We start from the raw sequence: 23,664 nt of genomic DNA, 5'->3' as shown, positions 1-23,664 counted from the left end.
TCGACCCGTTTCTATATATTTGGACTTTTCTCCCTCGAGCGTTTGCGTTCATTCTCCGCGGCTGACTCCGATCTCCCTTCTCCTCACTCGAATTTTCTCAATGGATTGCTTCTTCTGATCTTAGCCTCTCTTTTCTGTTACACTCAGCCGGAAGAAAGCGATGAGATTTATCTTGTTGTAGAGAAGAATCAGCGGTCACCGGTTTAACCCTAGGAAGATCCGAATTTGTCGCTAAAATTTGGTTGTCAGGTGAAGGGGCTTTTCCTGTCGCTCTATTCTTTGATTATTCTTGTTTATCAGTTGGATTTGTTTTGCTGCCTTTGCGGGGGATTGGCGACCGATTCGTTGGAATAGTACCTGTTTTGTGTTGAATGTCGAAACCCTCCTTCTGGCCTTGACCTGCTCATTAATATTCTTTAGGTTTAGCGTCGGTGGCAGGAGGGGTAGTTTTTTGGGCTGATTGTTGTGTATGTTATTAGTCGGGGAGTTGATTAGATTTTAACATCGATGCGGTGTGTTTAGTTATGTGTGGCTGGTGTTCATTCAATAAGGTGAATTTACTCCTTTTTTTTAGTGAATTATGTGTTCGGAGCCTTTCTGCAGTTATAATTGCGTGCGTGTGACCTTCAGGTCATTGAATTCGGCCGAATTTGTAGAATTTTGCATGGTTATTTGATTGTAGAGTGTGCAAGCTTTCTTATCAAATTTCGTTACTTAAATATTGTGACTTGTGAGAAGTATTTGTATGAATTGAAAAGAATGCTTCATTCTGTGGCATATGGCATTTTTATAGCACTACAAGTTTTTTTTTAAACATAGTTATAGCACTTTTATCTATTTGGATGTGCTGAAATTACGTCTTTCACCGTTTTTCTTCTTATTGGCATTTATTCTATGATGATAATTTAGGTTGTGAGAATGTCTACTCCATCAAGGAAAAGATTAATGAGGGACTTTAAACGATTGCAGCATGACCCACCTGCAGGCATCAGTGGTGCACCTCATGATAATAACATTATGCTCTGGAATGCTGTCATATTTGGGTATCCATGATTTTAATTTGTTGGTTGCTATTGTTTATGGTTTTGCAAATATAAAGCCTGAATTCTGATTTTTCTTGTGATTGTGCAGCCCCGATGACACCCCTTGGGATGGAGGTGAGGCAGTTGGTGTTCATTTAGTGATTTTATAAGAGAAGATTTAAAAGGAGGCTACTCTTTTTTGCTATATGAGTTTAGTTAATATGCTTTGGTTTTAGTTTTATTGTTGATGCTAGTTATTTCTATCACTATTTTCTTCTTTGTTTTTTTAAAAATTTAAAAATTTCCTTTTTTGAACTCACTGCTGCTTTTTTTTGCTTGAGTTTTATTACTGCTAGGTGACATCGCTTTATTTGATTTAAAAGTTTTGTTACCCACATGAATTTTAGGCTTTCTTCATGCCTTTGCACGTTGCTTCTTAAAGAATCAATTTGGTTTCAGGCTAGGAAGATTTACAATGGAAACAAATTTTGTGTTTAGACAATTGATGGTGAAGTATATAGAACAAAGAAAATATATTTATATGATTTTTATTGCTCTTGAGAAAGCATATAATCGAGTACCATAAGAATTTGTTTGGTATGCTTTAAGACATAAATTTGTGTCAAATATAAATTGTTATTATTAAAGATATGCATAGTGAAAAATTGATTAGTATTAGAAATAGGTGTGGATTGACCCAAGAGTTTTTAATTATAGTAGGGTTGCGTCAAAGATCGACATTAATTAAATATCTTTTTGTGTTGGTTATGTAGATGCTTAAAAAACATGTTTAAAGCAGGATTTCTTTGTGTATATGTTTTTTTGTGAGTGATATAGTTCTAATTAGTGAGGCATCAAGTGAATCATTATAACAATGTCAGAAATGTTCTGATGAATAAGCCTTAGAATTAGTTAATAGAAAATTAAGTATATGGTAAATATTATTTTAGTGGGTACGATGTTAATAATTATTTTTCAATATTATTAGAAGATAAGGTGTGATATAAATGTTTTTCTCATCAGCATGATACAATACTTCCATGTGAAATTTGCTATAAGTTCCCCTCAAATTTTATTTGTGACTACTCTATTTTAAGTGGCTCTGATTTTCAGGTACGTTCAAGCTGACACTTCAGTTTACAGAGGATTATCCAAATAAGCCACCAACTGTGCGGTTTGTTTCACGGATGTTCCATCCAAATAGTAAGTTGTCATTTGGAAAAGTTTCAGACAAAGCTTTGTATTTACATCTTGTATTATTTGTTGCTCCTTACTTTGGAAGTATGCTTTGTTAGTATCTAAGTATGATAATAGAAATATCTTTTATACATTGTGGCTGAAGTTGAATTTTGAGGGATTTTGTAGCAGTAGGTTTAACTATGCATTGTAATCCTATCTGTCATTACTTGATTGCATTTTTTTGTAGCATATATGATGATATTTATTTGCATATCATGAATAAAAAATCTTCCATATTAAGTGCTTGCAGTTTGTAGAGTTATATAAAGATAAATTGTGGCTTGCAAAGAGGAAATAAACGGGACTTTATAGTCTTATTGATGCTTTTTGATGTGATGATGCCTTCCTAGCATAGGCATGTATCCCATACTAGAATTATAAATTGATATGGAGTAGAATGATATATCACTGAAACTACATAGGTGTTTCAAGTGAGAACAGTGACAATTGTTTAGGCACATGCAAAAATAGAAGTAGCACCAATAATTTTACGAAGAGAAGGTGCTCTGTGCATTCTTTTTTTGGTTTTGGGGTTTATGAATACTATGATGCATTATAAAGGTTAGAGTGTATGGGTAAAAAGCATAGATAACAAATTATCATGGAAGTCTAATCTACAGTATGTTTTGATGAGATGAATGCTTCAGTAATGTTGCTAATGTTGGGCATTATAGTTAGAGATATATCTTTTATTTGTATGCTCCCGCAAGCTGTTTATGTTTGATTTTTTTTAAATGCAGCACATGCTTACGTATACATATCAGAATCGACAAGACCATTGCTAGCTGAGTCTGGCTTAGAAAGTTTCTTTATTTTCAATCTGGCATTGTTTTACTTATCATCCTAACAACATAAAATGTTAACTTGGATTCATGTTCACGTGCATTACCACAAATCTAGTAAGGAAACCATTCCACTCATGTCTTAGATTGATGACAGACAAGCCATATGCCTCGTATCTCTTCATATTGCTTGAGTCAACTACAAGACAAAAAGTTATGAACATAAGTAGCCTTTGAACATAACCCCAATGCTAGATTTTAACCTAAGTTGGTGATCCTGCTTCCAGCCCATGTTGAACTCCGTTCCAACCAAGACTTGCCTTCCTGCTTTAGATTAAAGTTGGCCCTCCCGCTTGCAACCATATGGGAGAAGTAACCTAATTCACCTTTTTTTTTTTACATTTACCAGTTCTATTAGATATGGGAGAAACCAAGTAACCTAATTCACCTTGTTTTATATTTCGAGCGGTCTTGAAATGATTTCAAGCAAGTCTCAATCTGGACATGAAATCTGTTTGAAATAATTTTTGAGCTCCATTCTAGGCCACCTTATCTCAACTTGAAATTGATCTACTATATCTAGATTTGACTAGAAGTTCATGTGAACTTGCCATGTTATTTTTTTAGGATTGAACATTTTTTTCCCCTTGATTAGAGTGGATTTTAGTTGATGAAGAAATGAGAATGTCTTTTTTTTGCCCACAGCATTGTGAGTTGGAATTGAAATGGCTTGTGGAATAGTTAATTTTATTGTCATTCTTGACCTTTTCTGCTTTGATGCCTCTTTTACCTTGATTTTTTTTTTTTGGTTTTTTTTTTGGGTTTCTGAAGTAACCTATGTTAGGACCTGATATGATGATTGTCAAAGCTGTTATATGGGCCTGCTGCTTTAACTAATAGATGGTATGTGCTGCTTGATAACTAAGCAGCACTAGGATGTGATAGTTTGAGCCAGTTGAGATGTTTACTAGGATGTGCTAATATGCTGTTGTTAATCGAGTTTGGCGTTGAAACTTTTGAGTTGAGATTTTGCATCGTAGTGTTAGTTTTATCTTTCTTTTGCTTTTATTTTCTTAATGTGACCAGTTCATACTATTTATCTTGAGAGGCCCTGGAATTGTTACCGATGATTTCTCATCATTGAGAGACTGATAGGACCTGTTAGATGATTTTGTAGAAAATTTCATTTCCAGCTAAGCTTCCAAAGTACTTGGATGCAGTATTTTATTTTATTTTTCAATATTTTTAAAAAAATTATTGTTGCTTGACAGTCATAGCTGCACTAGCTACCTTCTTCATAAGAATCCACTTGATTAATTTTCTGGGTTGCATTAGACATTACTTTCAGTGAAGCCCTTTTCTATGGAAGTTTAATATAGTAAAATCTGGAGATATAAATGAGCTGGCCAAGCCTAATGCTATCGTGTTTAAGCTATTGTTATTGTATTTTGTCTTTTTCCAAGCTGAGCCCAGCTTGAGCATGTCCTTTGTTTTAAAATCTTATTCAATCTTGGTTATATAATTGCTTTATCAAGTTAGAGGTGAAATTAACGTTTGATCCAACTTGAATAAATTTGTGATAGTAGATGCCGCAGTAAATGTACATAATTCTCAATTGTAAATTTTTCCGTAGTTGTTGAATGGTGATACGAATTTTGACCTTTTTTATGTTTTTGAAATGAAGTGGTAACTGAAAAAATTGATCAATCTTGTTCAAACATGATCATTATTTTCTCGTTAATCATATGCCAAATTGACGAGCTTGAATGTCTTTCTTTTTATTACTTATCTTTTATTTATTTACTTTTATTTTAGTTTGAGGTGGAATTGGATATCATCCGGATTGATTTAATTTATGTTAGTTGAAAATGGTGAATATGACATCATATTTGAACATTAAATTTATTTGATGTTTTTCTTAAGAATTTTAACAGTGCATTTGTATAATGTATTTGGAATTTATAAATTTATAGAAATACAGAACATGGTTAAATTGTCCTAGATAATGTTTTATTTAATATGAGCGACGATTCTTTTCATACCCATACGAATTTGTCTTTTTTATAAGTGCATGAGAGAAAAACAAGCTTGATAAAAAAAATATGAAGTGCATCTTTAATGTACTATTAAACATCAACATATGATTTAGTCTTTATCTTTTTATTGAATAACAAACAAGCATGCTAACCATCCTAAATGGACAATTTGACGGTTGTTGTTTGTTAATTTAACAAAAATGAGCATTCAGTGGCTCTGAGCATGAAATATGAATCTACTTTTGTCAAAAACACAAGTTACACCCCTCAATATCTTCTTAATTATAAAAAATCTTCATTAGAAAATTGGAGTGATGCTTTCCTTCCAAACCGTTTCCACTTTTGTGATTAGCAAAATCCTCAATTCTCCGCTGGTTGGCGAAGAAAGATATATATGATCTGATAACAATTTAAATACCTTGTAAAAGCAAGGTTGTACGAAAGCAACACTCTACCTCCATGAAAGAAACAAAAACAACAATATCAAGCCTTTATCCCACTACGTGGGGTTGGCTATATGAATTTTTTTTCTCCATTGTGTCCTATTAAGAGTGAAATTCTCATTTAAATCTAATAAAAAATGTCATTTCTAATATTTCATAACCTAGTATTTTTAGGTCAACCTCTACCCTTTTTAACATTAATCAAATCTAATACATCTACTCTCATAAATGAGTCATCAAAAGGTCAATGTTTTATGTTAACAAACCATCTAAGATGACTCTCTCAAATCATATCTACTGTTGGAGTTACTCTAATCTTTTCACGTATATGTATGCATCGCATTTTTTCTCTAAGAGTAAAGTCACTCATCCACCTGAGCATCTTTATCTTTGCAACACTCAACTTAATTTTATACTTCTCTTTTAATAGCAAACATTTTGCTCTATAAAACATTGCAGTTGTCACTATCATCTTATAAAATTCTCTCTTAAGTTTGAGGGGTTCTTTTCTATCACAAAACAGGCCCAATGCATTCCTCCGCTTCAATCATCCAACTTGAATTCTATTAATAATATCCCCATCTATTCACCATCGCTTTAGATAATAAACCTGAGATATCTAAAACATGTTCTCTTATTAATGACTTGATCGCACAATCCCCCACTAGATCTATTACTACTTAAATTTCCCTAAAGATGAAAAAAAAAAACCTAGCAATGGCCACCACCAATTTTCTAAATTGTGATTTAGCTGGAGTTTTTTGATAATTCATGTTCTTTTGGATGGAATAATCACTCTGCTAGTGTATTGAATTCGTATAAACTTATCAGATTAGTTGATAATCTAACTTCAATGTGCTAAAATATAGTTGCTTGATTTGAAGGGATACCCGCTACTTGACCTCTGTACCATTCAATTGGAAAAAATACTTCTTATGTGGCTAGGTTATATCGATGACCTCAGGGCCTCAGGCTGCTGCTAATATCTGAACATTTTTTTTTCTTGGATAATGGAATAAAATAAATGGAAGCCTTTAAAAAACTAATGCATTCGTGTGTTTTTTTTAATGAATAGTTTTTAACTTGCAATTATATTTCTGGATCATAACAAAGATTTTTGTTTTTGACCAATTTATTTCCACCCCCGCCCCCCTCCCCCCCCCCCCCCCCACCTCTCTCTCTCTCTCTCTCTCTCTCCAATCATTCCTAATGATTGCAGTTTTCTCTAAGCAATTCTATTTTGTATTCAGGCTAATATGTTATCTACTGTGTTTGTATTTGACAGTTTGGTCCCACTAATATCTGTATTTTTTTATTTTGATAGTTTATGCAGACGGAAGTATTTGTTTGGATATTTTGCAGAATCAGTGGAGCCCAATATATGATGTAGCAGCGATTCTTACATCAATACAGGTACTTTTAAATGATTAAATATATTTCTTTCTCAAAATAATTTGTTTTGTATTATTTCATTGAAAGTGGTTGTTTTAATACTCGAGCATTCATGTGTGCGTCTTATTGCAAATGAATTTTATTCATGTTTCAGGCATATAGTAATTTTTTTTTTCAATTTGTACTGTCGTTTTAGTGCCACTCTATTTTTCTTTCACTCATTTCTCTTTCATACTTTGATCCAAAAGAACAAGGTAAAGTTGACTGAAGAAGATGCATAGATGTAAGGTTTTTAGCTCTTTAGATGAGACTCCTTTTAATATTTTGAGATTTATTGGAGGATATTGCAATAATTCAGTTAATAAAAATTTCTAGAATATTAACAACTAAAAGGATGCAAATAATTGGAGAGGGCACTAAGATTTAAGTACAAAAATGATATTCAACATTGTGCCAGAGGAAGCAAACTTATTAGTTACCCAATGAATCTATTGTAGAGTAATAAGTTAGAAAATGACATCAATTTTTTAAGGATCCCATTTTGTTTCATGCCAAAAAAATTACTCAGAAAGCAATTTTTGTGCGTTATCAAGTGAATTGATTTTGCATGCATTAAAGTATAATTATCAACTTAGCCTTGTATCAAAGGTATGAAGTATTGATTAATATTAATAGTTATGTTTTAGGCATAAGTTCACATTAGGGATCAACATTGAGTCTATCATTTATATTTATTATAGAGATACAAAATGTATTCAAAACAAGGTGTTTTGGTGTATATGCTTTGGGTAATAATATTTTCTAAATGATGAGAAATCTAACTAAACAATTGAAAAATGAAAATACCGGAGGAAATGTTTATAGCGTGACTTAAAATTACTATAGCTAAAACATGAATATATGATACAAAATTTTAGTGGTATGATGTTAATAACTATAATTAATTTTACTGGAATATAATGTGATACATAGATGTTATAGGTTTAAGTATCTTGGATTTATTACATTAAAGAATGAATATATTATGAGGATAAAACATTTGGAGTTAATTTTGGATGGGTTTTGTGCAACATGAACGTTCAAAGATCAATTTTGTACAACCGCAATTATGTTGAAGATCTTATATAGACCTGAATATTGGATTGTTAAAAAATCTTTCATACCAAGTTGAGTGTGACAATAATAAGTGTGTTAAGATAAATGTGTAGCAAATTTAAGTTGGATAAATTAAGTAAGAATTATGTTAGAGAAATTATTGGATACTCCATTGAAAATAGAAGGGTTGAAAATAGACATGTTTGGACGTTTACATTGAAAGCTACAAAATGCTTGTGTTAGATGAGTGTATAAAGCTAATGTCAAAGGATTAGGAATTAAAATGTTAAAAATATAGTTTATGGATAGAAATTGTTCAAAATGATTTGTAAAGAATGAAAATGTAATTCTTCAAATGACATTTGACAGGAACAAATGAAAAATGAGGACTTGTAATGTCGAATCCCAATAGTTAGGAAAAGGATGAAATAGGCGCTAGCTTTACTATATTTGGATATTGGGCAATTTTTGTCTCGCCAGTGGTTTGTAGAGCTTTGTTTGTCCTACTCAGCACACACTGCATATTTTGTGGCCTGCGTCTTCTTCATCCCTTTGCAACCCTAATTGTATGGCAGTAGCATTGAGATGTGGTGCATAGATACAACAACAACAACATCAAGCCTTTATCCCACTACGTGGTGCATAGATAAATAATAATAATAATAATAATAAATTAAAAAAAAAAAGTGGTGCATAGATGTTAGTTTGGCTTATGGACTACTTACCAGATTGTTTAGTTCGTTTGATACAAAACCTTCTTATCTACACATTAAAAACCACTTGGCATATTGGGTTTCCTGGCCGCAATATTGAAATTGCGATCCATTATTCTCTTTTTATGTTGCACCATTTGATTTTCTTTAGAATCTGCTAAGCGGTATAGGATTTTGCATCATGGGATAGATACCTTTCATTGTCTGTGGGCCTCCCCTGTGGTTGAGACGAGGTACAAGTTTATTTTTTTTCTTGAGAAGGTAGGGGTGTCAATTTTGGGTCACGGGTCGGGTTCGGGTCAAACCTGAAATTGATCCAACACTATTCAGGTCAACCTGAACCCGACCTATTTTTGCAAACTGGTCGGTTTTCCTGACCTGAACTTGACCCGCTTCGGTCCCGGGTCTATCGGACATGACCGGAATGACTTAAAAATGCTAGGTTTCAGGTCAAAAAATAAGTCAATCTCTGATTTTCGGGTAAAAACGGGTCATTCTCGGGTTTCCCAATAAAAAAAAGGATCAATTTCGGGTTTCTAGGTCAACCTGAATCCAACCCGGTTTTTGAAACGCGCCGATTTGTTGAATCCAAACTCGACCCATTTCGGGTTTGGGTTGACCATAACTTAGAATTTTCAGGTCGGATTCGTATCGGGTTTTCGGGTCGTGTCAAATATTGACACCCCTAAGAGAAGTTTTATTTCTTACCCAAGGCAGAGCTTTTCTAGCTCTCCAATTTTAGTTGGCGTCGCTATTAAAGGATACTTTGTTTGTTGCATGTATTTGGAAGTGATTGGAGCTACAGGAGTTAATTTACTAAAAAAAAAAAAAAAACAAATTTTCAGGTCTATATAAGAACTTTACTCTATGTGATCCAAATCCTTTTAACCTAAATTCGTTCTTAATTTTGCAGTCATTGCTATGTGATCCAAATCCCAATTCACCTGCAAACTCAGAAGCAGCTCGTATGTTCAGTGAGAACAAGAGGGAGTACAACCGGAGAGTTAGGGAGATTGTTGAACAAAGCTGGACAGCAGATTGAAATATCACTACAACAAACCAAAAAAGAAGAAAGAAAAAAAAGCATATGGTTTGCTGCTTCATTCCCTCCTGTCATTTCCATCTAAAAAAAAACAAAACTTGTAGGTTTTATTTCCAGAATGAAATGATTGAACCTTATGAAATGCTTTGTATTCCAAAAACTGCTGCTACCTATAGTGTTTGTTATATTTGAACTCAGCTGCTCTGTATTTCTTTGCTTAAAAGAATCAATGATGCGCATCTTCTCTTTAGAAATTTGCCATTTCCTTCCCTTAACTGCATTACGAAAAATTATTCTGTTCGGACTCCGAACACCGTCCGGAGACCAATCAGAATGCGTCACGTCATCTTTCGCTCGGTATCAAGCACCGGTTTTCTGTACCACGACTTAGTACTGTTGACATAGCTGTACATGATTTACCTCTGGACGTAGAGTTGTGTCCGGCCTCCGCACATAATAATCTCTCTTGCATTAAAACTTAAGAAGTGTATTATGTTTCTAAATTTGAATCATTAAATATTTCCCTGTGATTCAATTATTTTGGTAAATTACTTCCTGTCAGCTCTGGTGCTACAAATAATTGTCATGTACATTGATTTAAAGTTCTTTCTTTATTCTTTATAGGTTCCCAAAAGCTATATTCTAAACCATAATATTTATGTTGCTTTTTTCTAAAATAATCTTTTGAAGTAAATTTTGAAAGAAAGTGAAAACAAGTTTCATAAAAAATTGCTATGAAATATGAATGCATAGTCAAATTTGATGAATATTAAGTTTATTATACTATTCTTTTTTTTTTTAATATATTATGTTTCTTTTAGACTCTGTTTCATTTTTACTCTTTTTTTTCAACAAAATAAACAATCTCTAAAAAGCTTCTCTAAACCAAAGTTTTTTCCTAATGTTCCTAATGAATATGGGTTAAAAAGGCCCCAAGAAATCTACCAAAATTCCACCATATAATAAGTATTCATTTTGGACGACTTTGTTCCTGCTTTCTTAAAGCAAAAGATAAAATTTTTATACTAAAAAGTTACTTTAAAAAGTAGCAAAAAAATGTCCCAAATGAAACTTAAAACTACTAATAAAAGAGAATTATCATAAGAATAATGAATACTGATCTTTCAATCAAACCAAACCTTCAGGAAGAGAATAAGAAATTGAAACATTATAATATACAACTGACTGAAGTATATAAGCAACATAAAAGAAAAATAAGTGCAAATAATGATATTTCAGTAGTACTTAAGCTGACAACTTTGTTACCAAAATAATGATATCTCCTTTGATATATAGGTTGAGTAACATAGCATCTCACTTATTGTATCATACAGCTTATTCAATAATTTACAAGCAGTTCATTTTCCAAAATGACTAAAGAATCACATATGCTCAAGCAATACCTATAAACAATATTCAGATCCAATCTAACAATGAGGAGCTACTAAGGCTTCGTTTGGACCGATTTTTTTATTGTTTTTTAAAAATTTTATATTAGGAAGTTGCTTTAAGAAGCAGTAAGAAAGCTGTCCCAAACGAAGCCTGTGTTTTTGTGACTTATAATCTGCAAATTGTTGAAACTTATAATCTGCAAATTGTTGAAGCATGGTTGGATTTGGATGAACTCTTCTGAGATGTATTTCTTTTTTGAGAAATTACTATAAGCAAATGAGGAAGATGCAGAAGATGAAACCAGCCAATCAGAAGCTGATATGTGGCATATATACACAATTGTGCACAGCTTTATAAAGACTCCTTAATGGCTGAAAAAGCCTTTCACACTTAATAATTAATGCCAGCATTCAGTAGTTTATTTCAGCTATTTCAAGTTTAGAACTGTCTGATTCATCAGATCCGGTTTCTGAAAATCTCTGAAAAGAGTAGCTATGTGCATAGGTTCTTTCAGAATGAAGCACTGGTTTATCAACCCTGTAAATAGTTGGGGAGTTGATTAAACCATCCATGTATTGTCAATATAAAGAAGATTTAAAAGTTAGGCTTCATTTGGGAGAGCTTTCTTATTGTTTTTTAAAGCAATTTTTTAATACAAAAATTTCTTGAACTGAAATTTTTTGTACTAGAAAGTTGTTTTACAAAGCATTAAGAAAGCTGTCCCAAACGAAGTCTTAGCAGTTAGAATTACCTGAAACTGTTATAAAACTGATTATCAAGATGTTCTGAATTTGGTACTGGAGGAACAGGCCATGGACTAGGTGCAGGTTGTTCATCAGGGAACTGCATTTGTGGATCTCCAAATGATCAAATTCCCTATTAGGAACAGCAGGTTTTGATTTTCAGCAGCAATAGCAAGATCGCATCATCATTTTGTACTTTTTCTTCTGATAGATTTCTTTGATCTCAGCAAGAAGTGCTGCAAAGAAGAGGCCGCCACTAATAACTCAAAAAAAAAAAAAAAAAACAATATTAGATCTTAACAAGCAAATTCTTCCTACATGGCCAAAAAATTACAGCCAAATACCTCAAGGACCTAGCTCATCAAATCTTATTGAGTAAAATTAATACTGAGTCATTTGTAATAGTAATATGCATAAATTTCAGACCATACCTTATTAAAGTTAGCACGGTAACTAGTCCATTCCTCTTGTTTCTGCTTCAGACGGTCCAATATGAGGGGCAAAGCAACACTAGCATTGTTTTTCAAAGCATCCATTACGTCCAAGCCATTATCACCATATACCCGTTCAATGCAGTTCAAATTTCGAGCTTTCAAAAAGTAAAGATTTCTCATAAGGAAAAATAATTAAGAAGAAAATATAATTAAGCATGCATGTAAAATGATTGTGATGAACACAAACCGGTTAAGTGATCCTCAATGCGAAACGGTGATTCTAATTTGTTGATATCATTATCATCCTGCATCTTTTTTATCAAATTCTGAACTTTCTCAACAGTTGTATTTGCCAACTCTACTAGCATATCCAGCTCATATCTGAACATTTATATCAAATATTATGAAATGGCAAAAACAATTTCATTAAACAAAATGTGGCACCAACAAAACAAGAACTAAAAAATAAATAAAAAAATACTTAAAAAATATTAAGGGAATAAAATTTGTCACCTATCATCTTCACATTTAAATAAGCTTTCCTCGTATTGACTTTTCCTCGATGGACTAGAAGAAGTTCCAGATCTTACTGAAACCCAAACATCATTTAGAACAGATTTGTCAAGTTCAGTTCTATGGCTAGAGACAGGTGCACGACACTGCCAGTCAACAACAATTTAAATAAAACCAAGTTAAAACAATTCATAGAGATTGTGATAGCTAAAAGCGAATAGAATAAATTGATATATAATACTAACATTTTCTGGCAATAGCCGATAACTAGGAGTACAACTTGGGCAGTTCGAGAGATCCAAGTCTTTGTAATCCATTATACTGGGGGATAAAGAAACTTTGTGATTAGCCACGTCTTTTGAGACATCTGGAGAACCTTGATTGATTTGCTTGTTTTCTCTATGTTTAACACTTTCAACGGTCATATTTGCATCCTTTTTTTCATGTTCCTTATCCATATCTCTATCCTGAATCTGAAAGATGGAGAGAAATGTCAGCAAAAATTTCATTTAATGGAACCAATTTAGGTTGGGACGATTAACACCAAAGTTTTTTCAGGAGATACCTTTTGCATGCAAGGTGGCTTCATAGTTCTGAACTTATCACGCCTAGCAAAACGTCTACCAGGTGATACAAGTTGAGCATTTGAGGTAGATGCATCAGGCAAAAAATGTAAAAATTCCATAAATAAATCTTCATGATTTTTAAAAAGCAATGCCACCTATAGAATAATACAACTGAGATCAGAAATACGTCAAACCATGAGTGCTATATGGCTAAAAAAACAAAAACAAATGATCACTACATACCTCCCGGCGAACCTCACTGCTTGATTTAGTATGATTCCTATACATTTCAAGAGTATTTAAGAATGATCTGTAAGTAAGTTGATCATTTTCAAATCGGCTCTGCAAGAAGGCGAGTGATTAGATTGAACCCAATAAAAGCACATTGAGGTAAATAATCTGAATCAGTAAACAACTTAGCCTATAGATTAGCACCTTAATTTTGCTCACGAAGTTGAAAGCTTCATGGAAATCAGCAGGCTTCTTTTCCTCGGGCTTCTTCTCCTCTGGAACCTTAATCTTGTAGCCATTAGGCAAAAATTTGCTGAAACCAAGGATCAAATCGCTATGCCCTTTAAAGAGTTCTTGCACCTTCATAATCACTTCATATGTATTAATCCTGCAACCAACATAAATCTGAGAAAACCAACCAAAAAACATTGATATGAATGCAAAAGCAACCACAAACATATTTATCGACTAAAAAACAAGACAAACTCAAAACCTCTGGCTCTTGAAACCCCTCATAACTTCGAGAAACTCATTGTACTTCTCCTTATTGTCCTTAAAAAAATCTTTAACGCACTTTAAATACGCCAAGGCATCACTGGTCGTTAACTGCTGCGCACTTGTATCCGTATCCGAAGCCATATGAGATTGCCCAAATCTTCACCAAAACTACGAAAATAAATGAATTAGAGCAGATCGAATGCAAAGACAAAACTTTCCTGCAGGAAATAATATCATTATAAGGTTCACCACAACAAAAACTTCACTTTCCCTCCCGCTCAATTCTTCATCTAAGAATATGTTTGGTAATTGGTAGAGAACTTAGTTAAATCTTACTCCGAATAATAAAAAAATTTCTACGGTATTATCAATCCCGATTTACCTCCGATTGCCCCAAATTTTAGATTTAGTAAGTCCTGTAGTTCTGCCGATTTAAGAGATTCAAACGAACTAATACTCGATCCCGTCGATACCTTCGCCAGCCAGCTCCCGTCGCGAATTCCTGCCTGCTTTTCTTTGAGGATTTCTGGTAGGAACAGAGGATTAAAAGAGAGGAGGATTTCGGACACGCCACTGGATCCCGTGGAAGCGTTCGCCAGCAAGCTCCCGTGGCAAATTCCGCGCTTCTTTTGCGTCGAGGATTAGGCGAAAGTGAAGACCGGGAATGGAGACGAGACGGTTATCAGGTGAGCACGCTGAGCCGCTGAGGTTAGGTTAGTTTATAAGGCAATTGCGCGTATTCATTTATTTGATAACTGAAATTTGATCTCATTACGTAGATTAATTAATATTAATTTTATTTAATTTCACTAAAGAGAAGTTATTCTTCAATTATCTTGGTACTTTATTAATTAATAATCAATACAGAAATGATTATGCTTAATTATAATTAAATTTATCTAATTAAGATCAATTTAGATTAAATTAGCATAACTAAAATATCATGAAGATCAACTCTATGGCTTCATATCCCTAATCCAGACCCTGCAATCCAGCTTCCCTAAGATCATCATTATCATCATATCATTACGCCTCCACAACTTTTTTATCACACCAATGATTTCAACAGGCCAAAGGAAGAGGATCTCAGTTGAAAGTTGCCTAGTTTAAATAAATGTTGGCGAGTATCTTATGAGCTTAGATGAGTCGGCTTAGTTAAGTATTAGGTCGAGTATGCTCCGGCAATTACTATGGCCTTGGCGAATTCGTCATCTCTATTTAGGGAATTTTTATTGGGTCAGGTAATCTGATGTAGTGATACATCAGGTACCCAATGAAAAAATGCCACATGCACTTATTATAAAATTTCCTCAGCTTTAAACAAAAAGCACTCAGCTTTAAACAAAAAGTAAGTGCATGTGGCATTTTTTTATTAGGTACCAGATGTATCTCTACATCAGGTTACCTGACCCAATAAAAATTCCTATTTAGGGGTGCAAACTAGTCGAGCCGAGCTCAAATTTGAGGGTGTTCGAGTCGAGCTCGTGTGTCAAATACTGAGCTCGAACTCGAGTCGAGCTCAAAAGTCAAGCTCGAGCTCGACTCAATAGAGGAAAGAAAATCTAGTCAAGTTGCTCAAGCTATATTCTAAACCATAATATTTATGTTGCTTTTTTCTAAAATAATCTTTTAAAGTAAATATTGAAAGAAAGTGAAAACAAGTTTATAAGAAATTACTATGAAATATGAATGCATAACAATAATGAATACTGATCCTTCAATCAAACCAAACCTTCAGGAAGAGAATAAGAAATTGAAACATTATAATATACAACTGACTGGAGTATATAGAAGACACAAAAGAAAACTAAGTACAAATAATGATATTTCATTAGTACTTAAGCTGACAACTTTGTTAACAAAATAATGATATTTCCTTTGATATATAGGTTGAGTAACATAGCATTTCACTTATTGTATCATACAGCTTATTCAATAATTTACAAGCAGTTCATTTTCCAAAATGACTAAAGAATCACATATGCTCAAGCAATAACTATAAACAATATTCAGATCCAGTATACAACAAATCTAACAATGAGGAGCTATAAGACTTCGTTTGAGACGACTTTTTATTGCTTTTTAAAACATCTTTCTATTATAAAAAAATAAAATTTTTATACTAGAAAACAACTTCAAGAATTAAGGAAATAAAGTAAATTGTTGAAGCATGGTTGGATTTGGATGAACTCTTCTGAGATGTCTTTCTTCTTTGAGAAATTACTGTAAGCAAATGAGGAAGATGCAGCAGATGCAACCAGACAATCAGAAGCTGATATGTGGCATATATACACAACTGTGCACAGGTTTATACAGACTCCTTATATGCTAAAAAAGCCTTTCACACTTGATAATTAATGCCAGCATTCAGTAGTTTATTTCAGCTATTTCAAGTTTAGAACTGTCTGATTCATCAGATCTGATTTCTGAAAATCTCTGAAAAGAATAGCTATGTGCATAGGTTCTTTGAGAATGAAGCACTGGTTTATCAACCCTGTAAATAGTTGGGGAGTTGATTAAACCATCCATGTATTGTCGATATACAGAAGATTTAAAAGTTAGGCTTCGTTTGGGAGAGCTTTCTTATTGCTTTTTAAAGCAATTTTTTAATACAAAAATTTCTTGAACTGAAATTTTTTTACTAGAAAGTTGATTTAAAAAGCATTAAGAAAGCTGTCCCAAATGAAGACTTAGCAGTTAGAATTACCTGAAACTGCTATAAAACTGATTATCAAGATGTTCTGAATTTGGGACTGGAGGAACAGGCCATGGACTAGGTGCAGGTTGTTCATCAGGGAAGTACCTTCTTCTAATCAACTGTAAATATGTTTCAACATATCGTGATTAGAATGTAGACAGTTTGAAGAACTAAAGAAGCACTAGTTAGGTCATAATTCTTTACAGAATAATGTAAAAAGTGTAAACTCATACCTGTTTAAAAAATTTCATTACAGCTTCTTTGTCATATCTTGCTTCTTTAGCAGCCTGCAATTTTATTCAAATTTGAAATGAAATTCAACCCATGTATAATGCAAAACTTTTGAACCGATGCGGCCAGCTCGACTTTGATTAAAATGTTTCAGATGCTATAGATCGGCGAGAGACATAGTTTTTTGAGATATAATATGATCTTTGTGTTTTGTGGATCTTAGGCTTCATTTGGGACGGCTTTCTTACTGCTTCTTAAAACAGCTTTCTAGTATTAAAATTTTATTTTTTGAACTAAAAAATTACTTTAAAAAAAAGTAAGAAAGCCGTCCCAAATGAAGCCTTACTTTTTGCCCTACTAAGAAAATAAACTACACAAACTTAGGATATATTTGAGGAAGCTTTTTTCACAACTTTGCTTTGCGAAAAGTACTCATAATTTTGTAGTTTTATCATTTTTTAAAATTTTTCTTGATAATCAGTTTTTTTATCGTCATATATATATATATATATATATTTCAGTGTGATAGTTGTAAACAAATTAATGTTGGAGCATTAAACAAGATTTTTTTTTAATAACATCTATAACAGCTTTTGAAAATTTTGTTTTTAAATAGTTCGATTATTTTTAGAGACAAATGTAGCCGCCCAAATAGATTTATTTGTGCCCTGAAGAACTAAAGCTATAATTCTCTACAATCAAATTATAGTGAAATCGTGTAGTGAAGGGGAGAAGATATAGCTATCATTTAGGTGAATAAAATGATTTGTGTTTTTATTGCTTTGATGTTTTTCCTACTATCTATATTTTACCCTCTCAGTAATTGAATTAATTTTAGCCATTTTCTAAAACTTTACTTAGGTGACATCCCCAAAAGAAAAGTAAACTTGCTATTATATTTTTATCAATATAATTTCATTCAGCAGTTACACTGCAAACCTAAGATTTGATTGTGTATACTTAAAGCAATTGATACTAAACCAAAAATGTATAGAGAGTTCTTAAATGAAAATAAATGTCATTTTAAAGAAAGAAAATTAAATAAATTCTTATTCAATACAATAATAATACAAAAGTGCTAGAGGAATTGCAAAAAAGATGGTGAACAAATGCCAAACCTATAATTTTTAAAGATTTACAACACATTAGTTATTAAAAAAGTGAAGAAGGATGCAAAGAGCGTATGGAACAATTATTACGTCCTCTGACCGGACGTAGAACTACGTTTGGCCGCCAATAACATGTCGCCACGTGCTCTTACTCTTTACCGCGCGGCCCGACGACTTGACCCGGACCGGAACCCAGGAATGCTATGTTCGCGTATTGCGAGGTATTACTCGGTATTTGCTCGGTATTGCTAGGTATTGCTTGGCAATAACGAAAAATACCGCTCTGTGAAGACCAATACCGAGTAATACCGAGCAATACCGAGTTGTACCGAGTTTTTCTAGAAAAACTCGTTACAACTCGGTATTTCTCGGTATTACTCAGTATTTGCTCGGTATTGGTTATTGCTCGGTATTGGTTATTGCCGAGCAAAATCGACCAATACCTAGCAATACTGAGCAATACCTAGCAAAATCGAGAAATATCGAGCCATCCTGGGTCCGTTCTGGGTTGGGTTGTCGGGGCGCGCGGTAAATAGTGAGAACGCGTTGCGCGATTCTACTAGTGGCTGAACGTAGAGCTACGTCCTGTGACCAGACCAAATAAAAGTTCTAGTGAGACTTCCACCAATGAGGGTCATAAAAAAAAAGGAAATGTATAAAATAATTCAAATACAGAAAATGAGATCCAGACACTTTTGAGTTAAAGGAAATTCGCATCAGTATCAGGTAATCAACTTGGTTTCATGTAAGGATGATCAATTATAGAAGCCATTTTTGTGTTAGAACAACTGAGAAGTTATAATAGTATCAAGATGTTTTTCATATGAAAGTTGTTGCCTTTAAGAAATCATATAATATAATCGATTGACATGAAGTTTTGTTTGATGGAGACTAGTAAAAAATTGTGAGATCAAAAACATTTTAAGTTATTAGAGATTAACATAGGAGAATATTAAAAATAATTGAAGAGTAAGCAAAAAGTTCTAGATGAAGATCAAGTTACACTAAAAATAAAAATCAAGGATACACCTTATGTTGGTTATGTAATGCCTTTACAACAAAGATCCAAAATTAGATACCTCAGTCTATATTATTTGTAACTGATAGTCTTAATAGGAGGCAATATTTTTCAAGCGGAAATTTTATAATAAAGTTTAGAAAATAGGGGCTTAAGGTTACAAGAAACAACTAAATGCATTATATGTAATTTTTCAACATGTCAATTTAACTGTGAATAGTCAATAATGATGAAGGATCGAGACACAGGTTTTTATTGGTTACAATATTAGAACTATTTCAAATAAAAAAGCAATAAAAGAGATGGGGATGCAACTTGAAGAGCCGAAGATGAGCGCTTAAAACAAATTAGCCTATCATATCTATAAAATAGAATATCGTGAGGAAACTTAGAAGACAAACTTTGTATAATGGCAATAAGTTTGACTGTGTTGTATGAATTTGAGTGCTGGGCGAAAAATCACCAACAACCAGAATGTGTAATCAAAACAAGAATGCTTTTATGATGCCAGTATGATAAAACAAGGAAGAGTTGATTGTGAAATACTCTGGTTAGATCTGGGAGGTATCCAAATGCATGAAAATCATGTTTTAGAAGATAGCCTTTCGATAGTTCGCATGTATTATGTAAAGCAGAATATGCACGACCAAGGTGATAAGACAATGTGAAATGAATAGGAAGGAGAGTATAGGTGTCAATTTCGGGTCACGGGTCGGATTCGGGTCGAACCCGAAACTAACCCGGCAATATTCGGGTGAACCCGAACCCGATCCATTCTTGCAAACGGGTTGGTTTTACGGACCCAAACCCGACCCACTTCGGATCCGGGTCAAGACGAAACGACCCGAATGACTCGGCAACAATAAAAAATTGCTAATTTTCGCGTCCAAAAATGGATCAATCTCCGCTTTTCGGGTAAAAAACGGGTCAATCTGGGGTTACCGTGTCAAAAGTGGGTTTTTGGGTCAATTTTGGGTCAAAGGGTCAATCTGAACCCGACCTGATTTTTGAAACGGGTCGAATTGTTGAACCTGCGGTTCGGGTTGACCCTAACTCGGAATTTTCGGGTCAGGTTCGAGTCGGATTTTCGGGTTGTGTCAAATATTGACACCCCTAAAGGAGAAGGGTCAAAACTAAGCTAAATGCTTATAAAGATCTGTGATGGGGCTCAATGAAATTAGAGAAAACACTAAATGCAACACCCAATATGAATAACTAACAAACAAGCATTCACAAGCACATGCATTGCCCAACATTTACTGTGTTTGTCTGTATGTTTTTCAATCCACAAATACCATGATTTTGTTCAAAACAAGTTCTCTGCAAATGCAAACGTGAATTAGAGAACAAAATTATAACTTACTGATAAATGCTCAAACAATGACAAACTCACCCTTCTTAGAAATAAGCGATAAGAAAAACAAATAAGCTTCACAGAGCGTTGGTTAGGGTATATGAACTTGTTATTGACAGCAGCAAAAGAAAACAATTTGTATGTTCATCAGAAGTCTTACCGCAAGAAGGCTTGAGCTGCCAGGAAAGCTATCTATCAGTGGAAGTTCCTCACTAGATGAAAGAAGGCCTTGCTTCTCAACCCACATTCGAGCAACATCAACTAGATTGCCACTGCTTGCATGGCGTTGATTTGAAGATATGTCAGTTTTGTTGGCAATAATAAGATAAGGAACAGGTAGGCCTCCAGGACCACCAGATCCAAGAGGAACTGAAAATGTCCCAGTTGATGCAATCTCTGCAGCCCAGTTCTGCAAGCTAGCCTTCGTCCTCCTTTGAGAGAGATCATGGACAAATATAACACCTAGTGCAAGAAGGACTTCTTTAGGTATTTCTCACGAAGAATCAAGCAAAGTAATTACAGATTAAACAATGCTTCCAAAGAAATAAGTAACCATCACTATCTTTGATCAGATTCCACTGAGAGACCCCTCAAAAAGTTATAAAAAAAAACTAAGTATATGTCCAAGTAGTCAGTTTTAATATCCTTTCTAAAGCTGAAGAAAATGTCAATTATGTAGGTCTCTCCAAGTTTTGTTGCAACTTTTAATATCCTTTCTAAAGCCTATATTCTGATACAGAAACTGTGGACTCTCAAAATGATGAAGCATAAATGGCCAGGTTCACATTCCATCCATCCTATCTTTAACATATGAAGTAATGATCTGGTTTTTGCCTCTGACACCAAAGTTGCTTACAACACAATATTTCTGAGTTGCAGAACCCATATATTGCTTATTTCTACTGGATGTACGCCAATAATGTTAACTATGATCATGCTCAAAATAACAGTTTTGCCATTCTCCGAATGGCACCAATAAGCTTGTATCCTTTACGTGCCATTATTCACACCATAAGATAAAGAAAATGGGAGCTTGTACTTTTCTTGGAAACTGATCTTCTATCAATAGATAACATCAACATCAACATCAACAACAACAACAATAACAACAACATAAAGCCGTTATCCCACTACGTGGGGTCGGCTACATGAATTCTTTTATGCCATTGTGTCCTATTAAAAGTCAAATTCTCATTTAAATCTAATAAAGAAAGATCATTACTAATATTTTCTAACCAAGTCTTTTTAGGTCTACCTCTATAGTATAACTAATTCAAATATGATGCTCACCATGCTAATAGCAACTGCCCTGATTGTGCGGGGAGAGTGATGTGCACATGTAATACATGCGATTGTCACAAATATCAGGAGAGCTTGAAGATAAATAAAAGTTCAGAGGAAAATAAGATGATGACATTCTTCAGTCCTCACCATTAATTTGGGTATAAAAAAGGTGTCGGAAGTCTTTGTACCGATCATGTCCAGAGATATCCCAAAGCTCAACAAAGAAGTCATTCTCCCCATCCCCTTTTAAGTTGTTAGATGACATGCTTGCACTTCCATAGCTAATATGCTGGAAACATGTGAAATTTTCACTCTGGATGTTGTGTATTTGAATCATTGTTACTTTGAATAAAAAGAAGGATTTTGTTTACCTTTACACCAACTGCACAGCCAACTGTTGGACGTGGATGAGCAATTGAACAACCTTTAAGAATTAGATGCACAAGAGAGGTTTTTCCCACGCCTGTAAATAAATGGAGATAAGACAAAACAATTTGAAAACTGTGGAAGTTTATACATGATAGGCTGTTTGACAAAATGGATAAAAGATATCTAAGCTAATTACAGAAAAAAAAACCCACCATGCTGAGTATGTTAAGAACATTAAAAAGCCGTGATAAGCACATGAAATGCAATTTGAAGAGCCAAATTACTCAATAGAGCTGTCAATACATTTTGCCAGGTTTCATTGAAGTAGAATAATTAAAATGGATGGCAGAGATATAACGAGACAATCACATGAACAGTACATAGAGAAAGTCAATATAGAAGTAAAAACAATTTCCTTGAAATGACAAACAATTTTATCCCTTCTTTTCTGATAGAAAAGATGTTGTGGCTATGAAAGTCACACCAGATTTGCTTTGGAAAGTACTACAATTGAATTTTCAAAGATAAATTAAGCAATAAATAAAGTTTCAAAGATTAAACCCTCATTGCAGCCTTTATATTCTTAGTTTGAGGCTTCTCATGAGTGCAAACCCTCATGCTTAATCACCCTTCCTAATAATAAAGTGAGAAATCTCAATTAAGATTAATTAAGAATCTTTACATTAATTTGTGTGTTGGTTTCCCATTTCCGTCTGATCTACTATGGTATTTTTTTGAAGCAATTATCATTCTCATGCTTAGAGGAGATTGTGGGGCAAGTACGGTAGGTTTTGTAAGGATTTCATGGTGTTCTATCATCTAGGGGATTTTGGTAGATTTGATCTAAATAGTTAGAATATCTAGATATTATTTTCGAGTCTTTCACTTGAAAAGGCTTATTAGCAACTATGACTTACTTTTGTTTTAAGTATAATGGTATAACCCAACTTATTGAGATTTATTTAAAATATTTTCTATTTTTTATAACTGAAATATTTTAATTTTAATTATTTAAACATGAAAAATGCTCTAGATATTATTTTCGAGTCTTTCACTTGAAAAGGCTTATTAGCAACTATGACTTACTTTTGTTTTAAGTATAATGGTATAACCCAACTTATTGAGATTTATTTAAAATATTTTCTATTTTTTATAACTGAAATATTTTAATTTTAATTATTTAAACATGAAAAATGCATTAAATCCCCTTAAAGAATTAGTGTCGGCTTAAGCATTTCATATCATGCCTTTGAATGAATTCATATGATTTTTCAAAATCATTAGTGCCAAATCAAAGTTTTAATATAAAAGTGTGGGCTCCAAAAATTCGGCCCCGGCCTCCCCGCCGTGCGATTTCTTTTCTTTTTCGGCAAGGAAGTTTTAACGGAATAAGTTCAGGGGTAAATTTTGGAAGGCAGATGGGTTTGTAGATAAGACACTACCCAGAGATTTTGCCCTCA

At 33.6% G+C, this 23,664-nt stretch overlaps 3 protein-coding genes across 6 annotated transcripts in view; 1 reads left to right on the top strand and 2 right to left on the bottom strand.

The window, feature by feature from the left end:
• Nucleotides 1-10,018, top strand: LOC110097620 (ubiquitin-conjugating enzyme E2 2). Its single transcript, XM_020824113.2, has 6 exons — nucleotides 1-249; nucleotides 910-1,043; nucleotides 1,132-1,157; nucleotides 2,136-2,225; nucleotides 6,847-6,935; nucleotides 9,636-10,018. The coding sequence occupies exons 2-6, from the start codon at nucleotides 919-921 to the stop codon at nucleotides 9,762-9,764; spliced, it is 459 nt and encodes a 152-aa protein (XP_020679772.1). The 5' UTR covers nucleotides 1-249; nucleotides 910-918; the 3' UTR covers nucleotides 9,765-10,018.
• Nucleotides 10,019-11,026: 1,008 nt separating this feature from the next.
• On the bottom strand, nucleotides 11,027-14,849 carry LOC110097625 (paired amphipathic helix protein Sin3-like 5). Of its 4 annotated transcripts, none has more exons than XM_020824123.2 (11): nucleotides 14,524-14,849; nucleotides 14,137-14,309; nucleotides 13,848-14,031; nucleotides 13,656-13,754; nucleotides 13,412-13,567; nucleotides 13,092-13,319; nucleotides 12,847-12,992; nucleotides 12,581-12,714; nucleotides 12,331-12,488; nucleotides 11,908-12,155; nucleotides 11,027-11,693 (listed from the first exon to the last, which is right to left on the bottom strand). In XM_020824123.2, the coding sequence occupies exons 2-10, from the start codon at nucleotides 14,280-14,282 to the stop codon at nucleotides 12,123-12,125; spliced, it is 1,284 nt and encodes a 427-aa protein (XP_020679782.2). In that variant the 5' UTR covers nucleotides 14,283-14,309; nucleotides 14,524-14,849; the 3' UTR covers nucleotides 11,027-11,693; nucleotides 11,908-12,122. The 4 variants fall into 4 exon arrangements, with proteins under 4 accessions (XP_020679782.2, XP_020679778.2, XP_020679780.2 ...); XM_020824119.2 differs by having other exon boundaries at nucleotides 11,908-12,135; nucleotides 14,137-14,298; XM_020824121.2 differs by having other exon boundaries at nucleotides 11,908-12,135; nucleotides 14,615-14,849.
• A 1,556-nt stretch (nucleotides 14,850-16,405) lies between these two features.
• LOC110097626 (small GTPase LIP1-like) overlaps nucleotides 16,406-23,664 on the bottom strand; it is a 15,342-nt gene continuing 8,083 nt past the window's right edge. The window contains exons 2-7 of the mRNA XM_020824124.2: nucleotides 22,207-22,298; nucleotides 21,983-22,124; nucleotides 20,712-21,013; nucleotides 17,073-17,126; nucleotides 16,849-16,958; nucleotides 16,406-16,635 (exon numbers count right to left, since the gene is read on the bottom strand). Of these exons, the coding sequence (XP_020679783.1) occupies nucleotides 16,509-16,635; nucleotides 16,849-16,958; nucleotides 17,073-17,126; nucleotides 20,712-21,013; nucleotides 21,983-22,124; nucleotides 22,207-22,298 (827 nt within the window). The 3' untranslated portion in view covers nucleotides 16,406-16,508. The remainder of the gene's footprint in view (nucleotides 16,636-16,848; nucleotides 16,959-17,072; nucleotides 17,127-20,711; nucleotides 21,014-21,982; nucleotides 22,125-22,206; nucleotides 22,299-23,664) is intronic.

Source organism: Dendrobium catenatum, unplaced genomic scaffold (assembly GCF_001605985.2).
Source record: "Dendrobium catenatum unplaced genomic scaffold, ASM160598v2 fragScaff_scaffold_1659, whole genome shotgun sequence".
NCBI lineage: Eukaryota > Viridiplantae > Streptophyta > Magnoliopsida > Asparagales > Orchidaceae > Dendrobium > Dendrobium catenatum.
This window is presented reverse-complemented; position numbering and strand designations above follow the sequence as displayed.

Bases quoted from the DNA above. Each gene is read 5' to 3' on its own strand.
- LOC110097620 (XM_020824113.2), top strand. From the start codon at position 919: ATGTCTACTCCATCAAGGAAAAGATTAATGAGGGACTTTAAACGATTG. The intron at 1,044-1,131 runs GTATCCATGATT...GTGATTGTGCAG, and splicing joins TGGAATGCTGTCATATTTGG to CCCCGATGACACCCCTTGGG. The intron at 1,158-2,135 runs GTGAGGCAGTTG...TCTGATTTTCAG, and splicing joins TGACACCCCTTGGGATGGAG to GTACGTTCAAGCTGACACTT.
- LOC110097625 (XM_020824119.2), bottom strand. From the start codon at position 14,282: ATGGCTTCGGATACGGATACAAGTGCGCAGCAGTTAACGACCAGTGAT. The intron at 14,032-14,136 runs GTTTTGAGTTTG...TGTTGGTTGCAG, and splicing joins AGGGGTTTCAAGAGCCAGAG to GATTAATACATATGAAGTGA. The intron at 12,136-12,330 runs GTATGGTCTGAA...TCTTCTTTGCAG, and splicing joins ACCGTGCTAACTTTAATAAG to CACTTCTTGCTGAGATCAAA.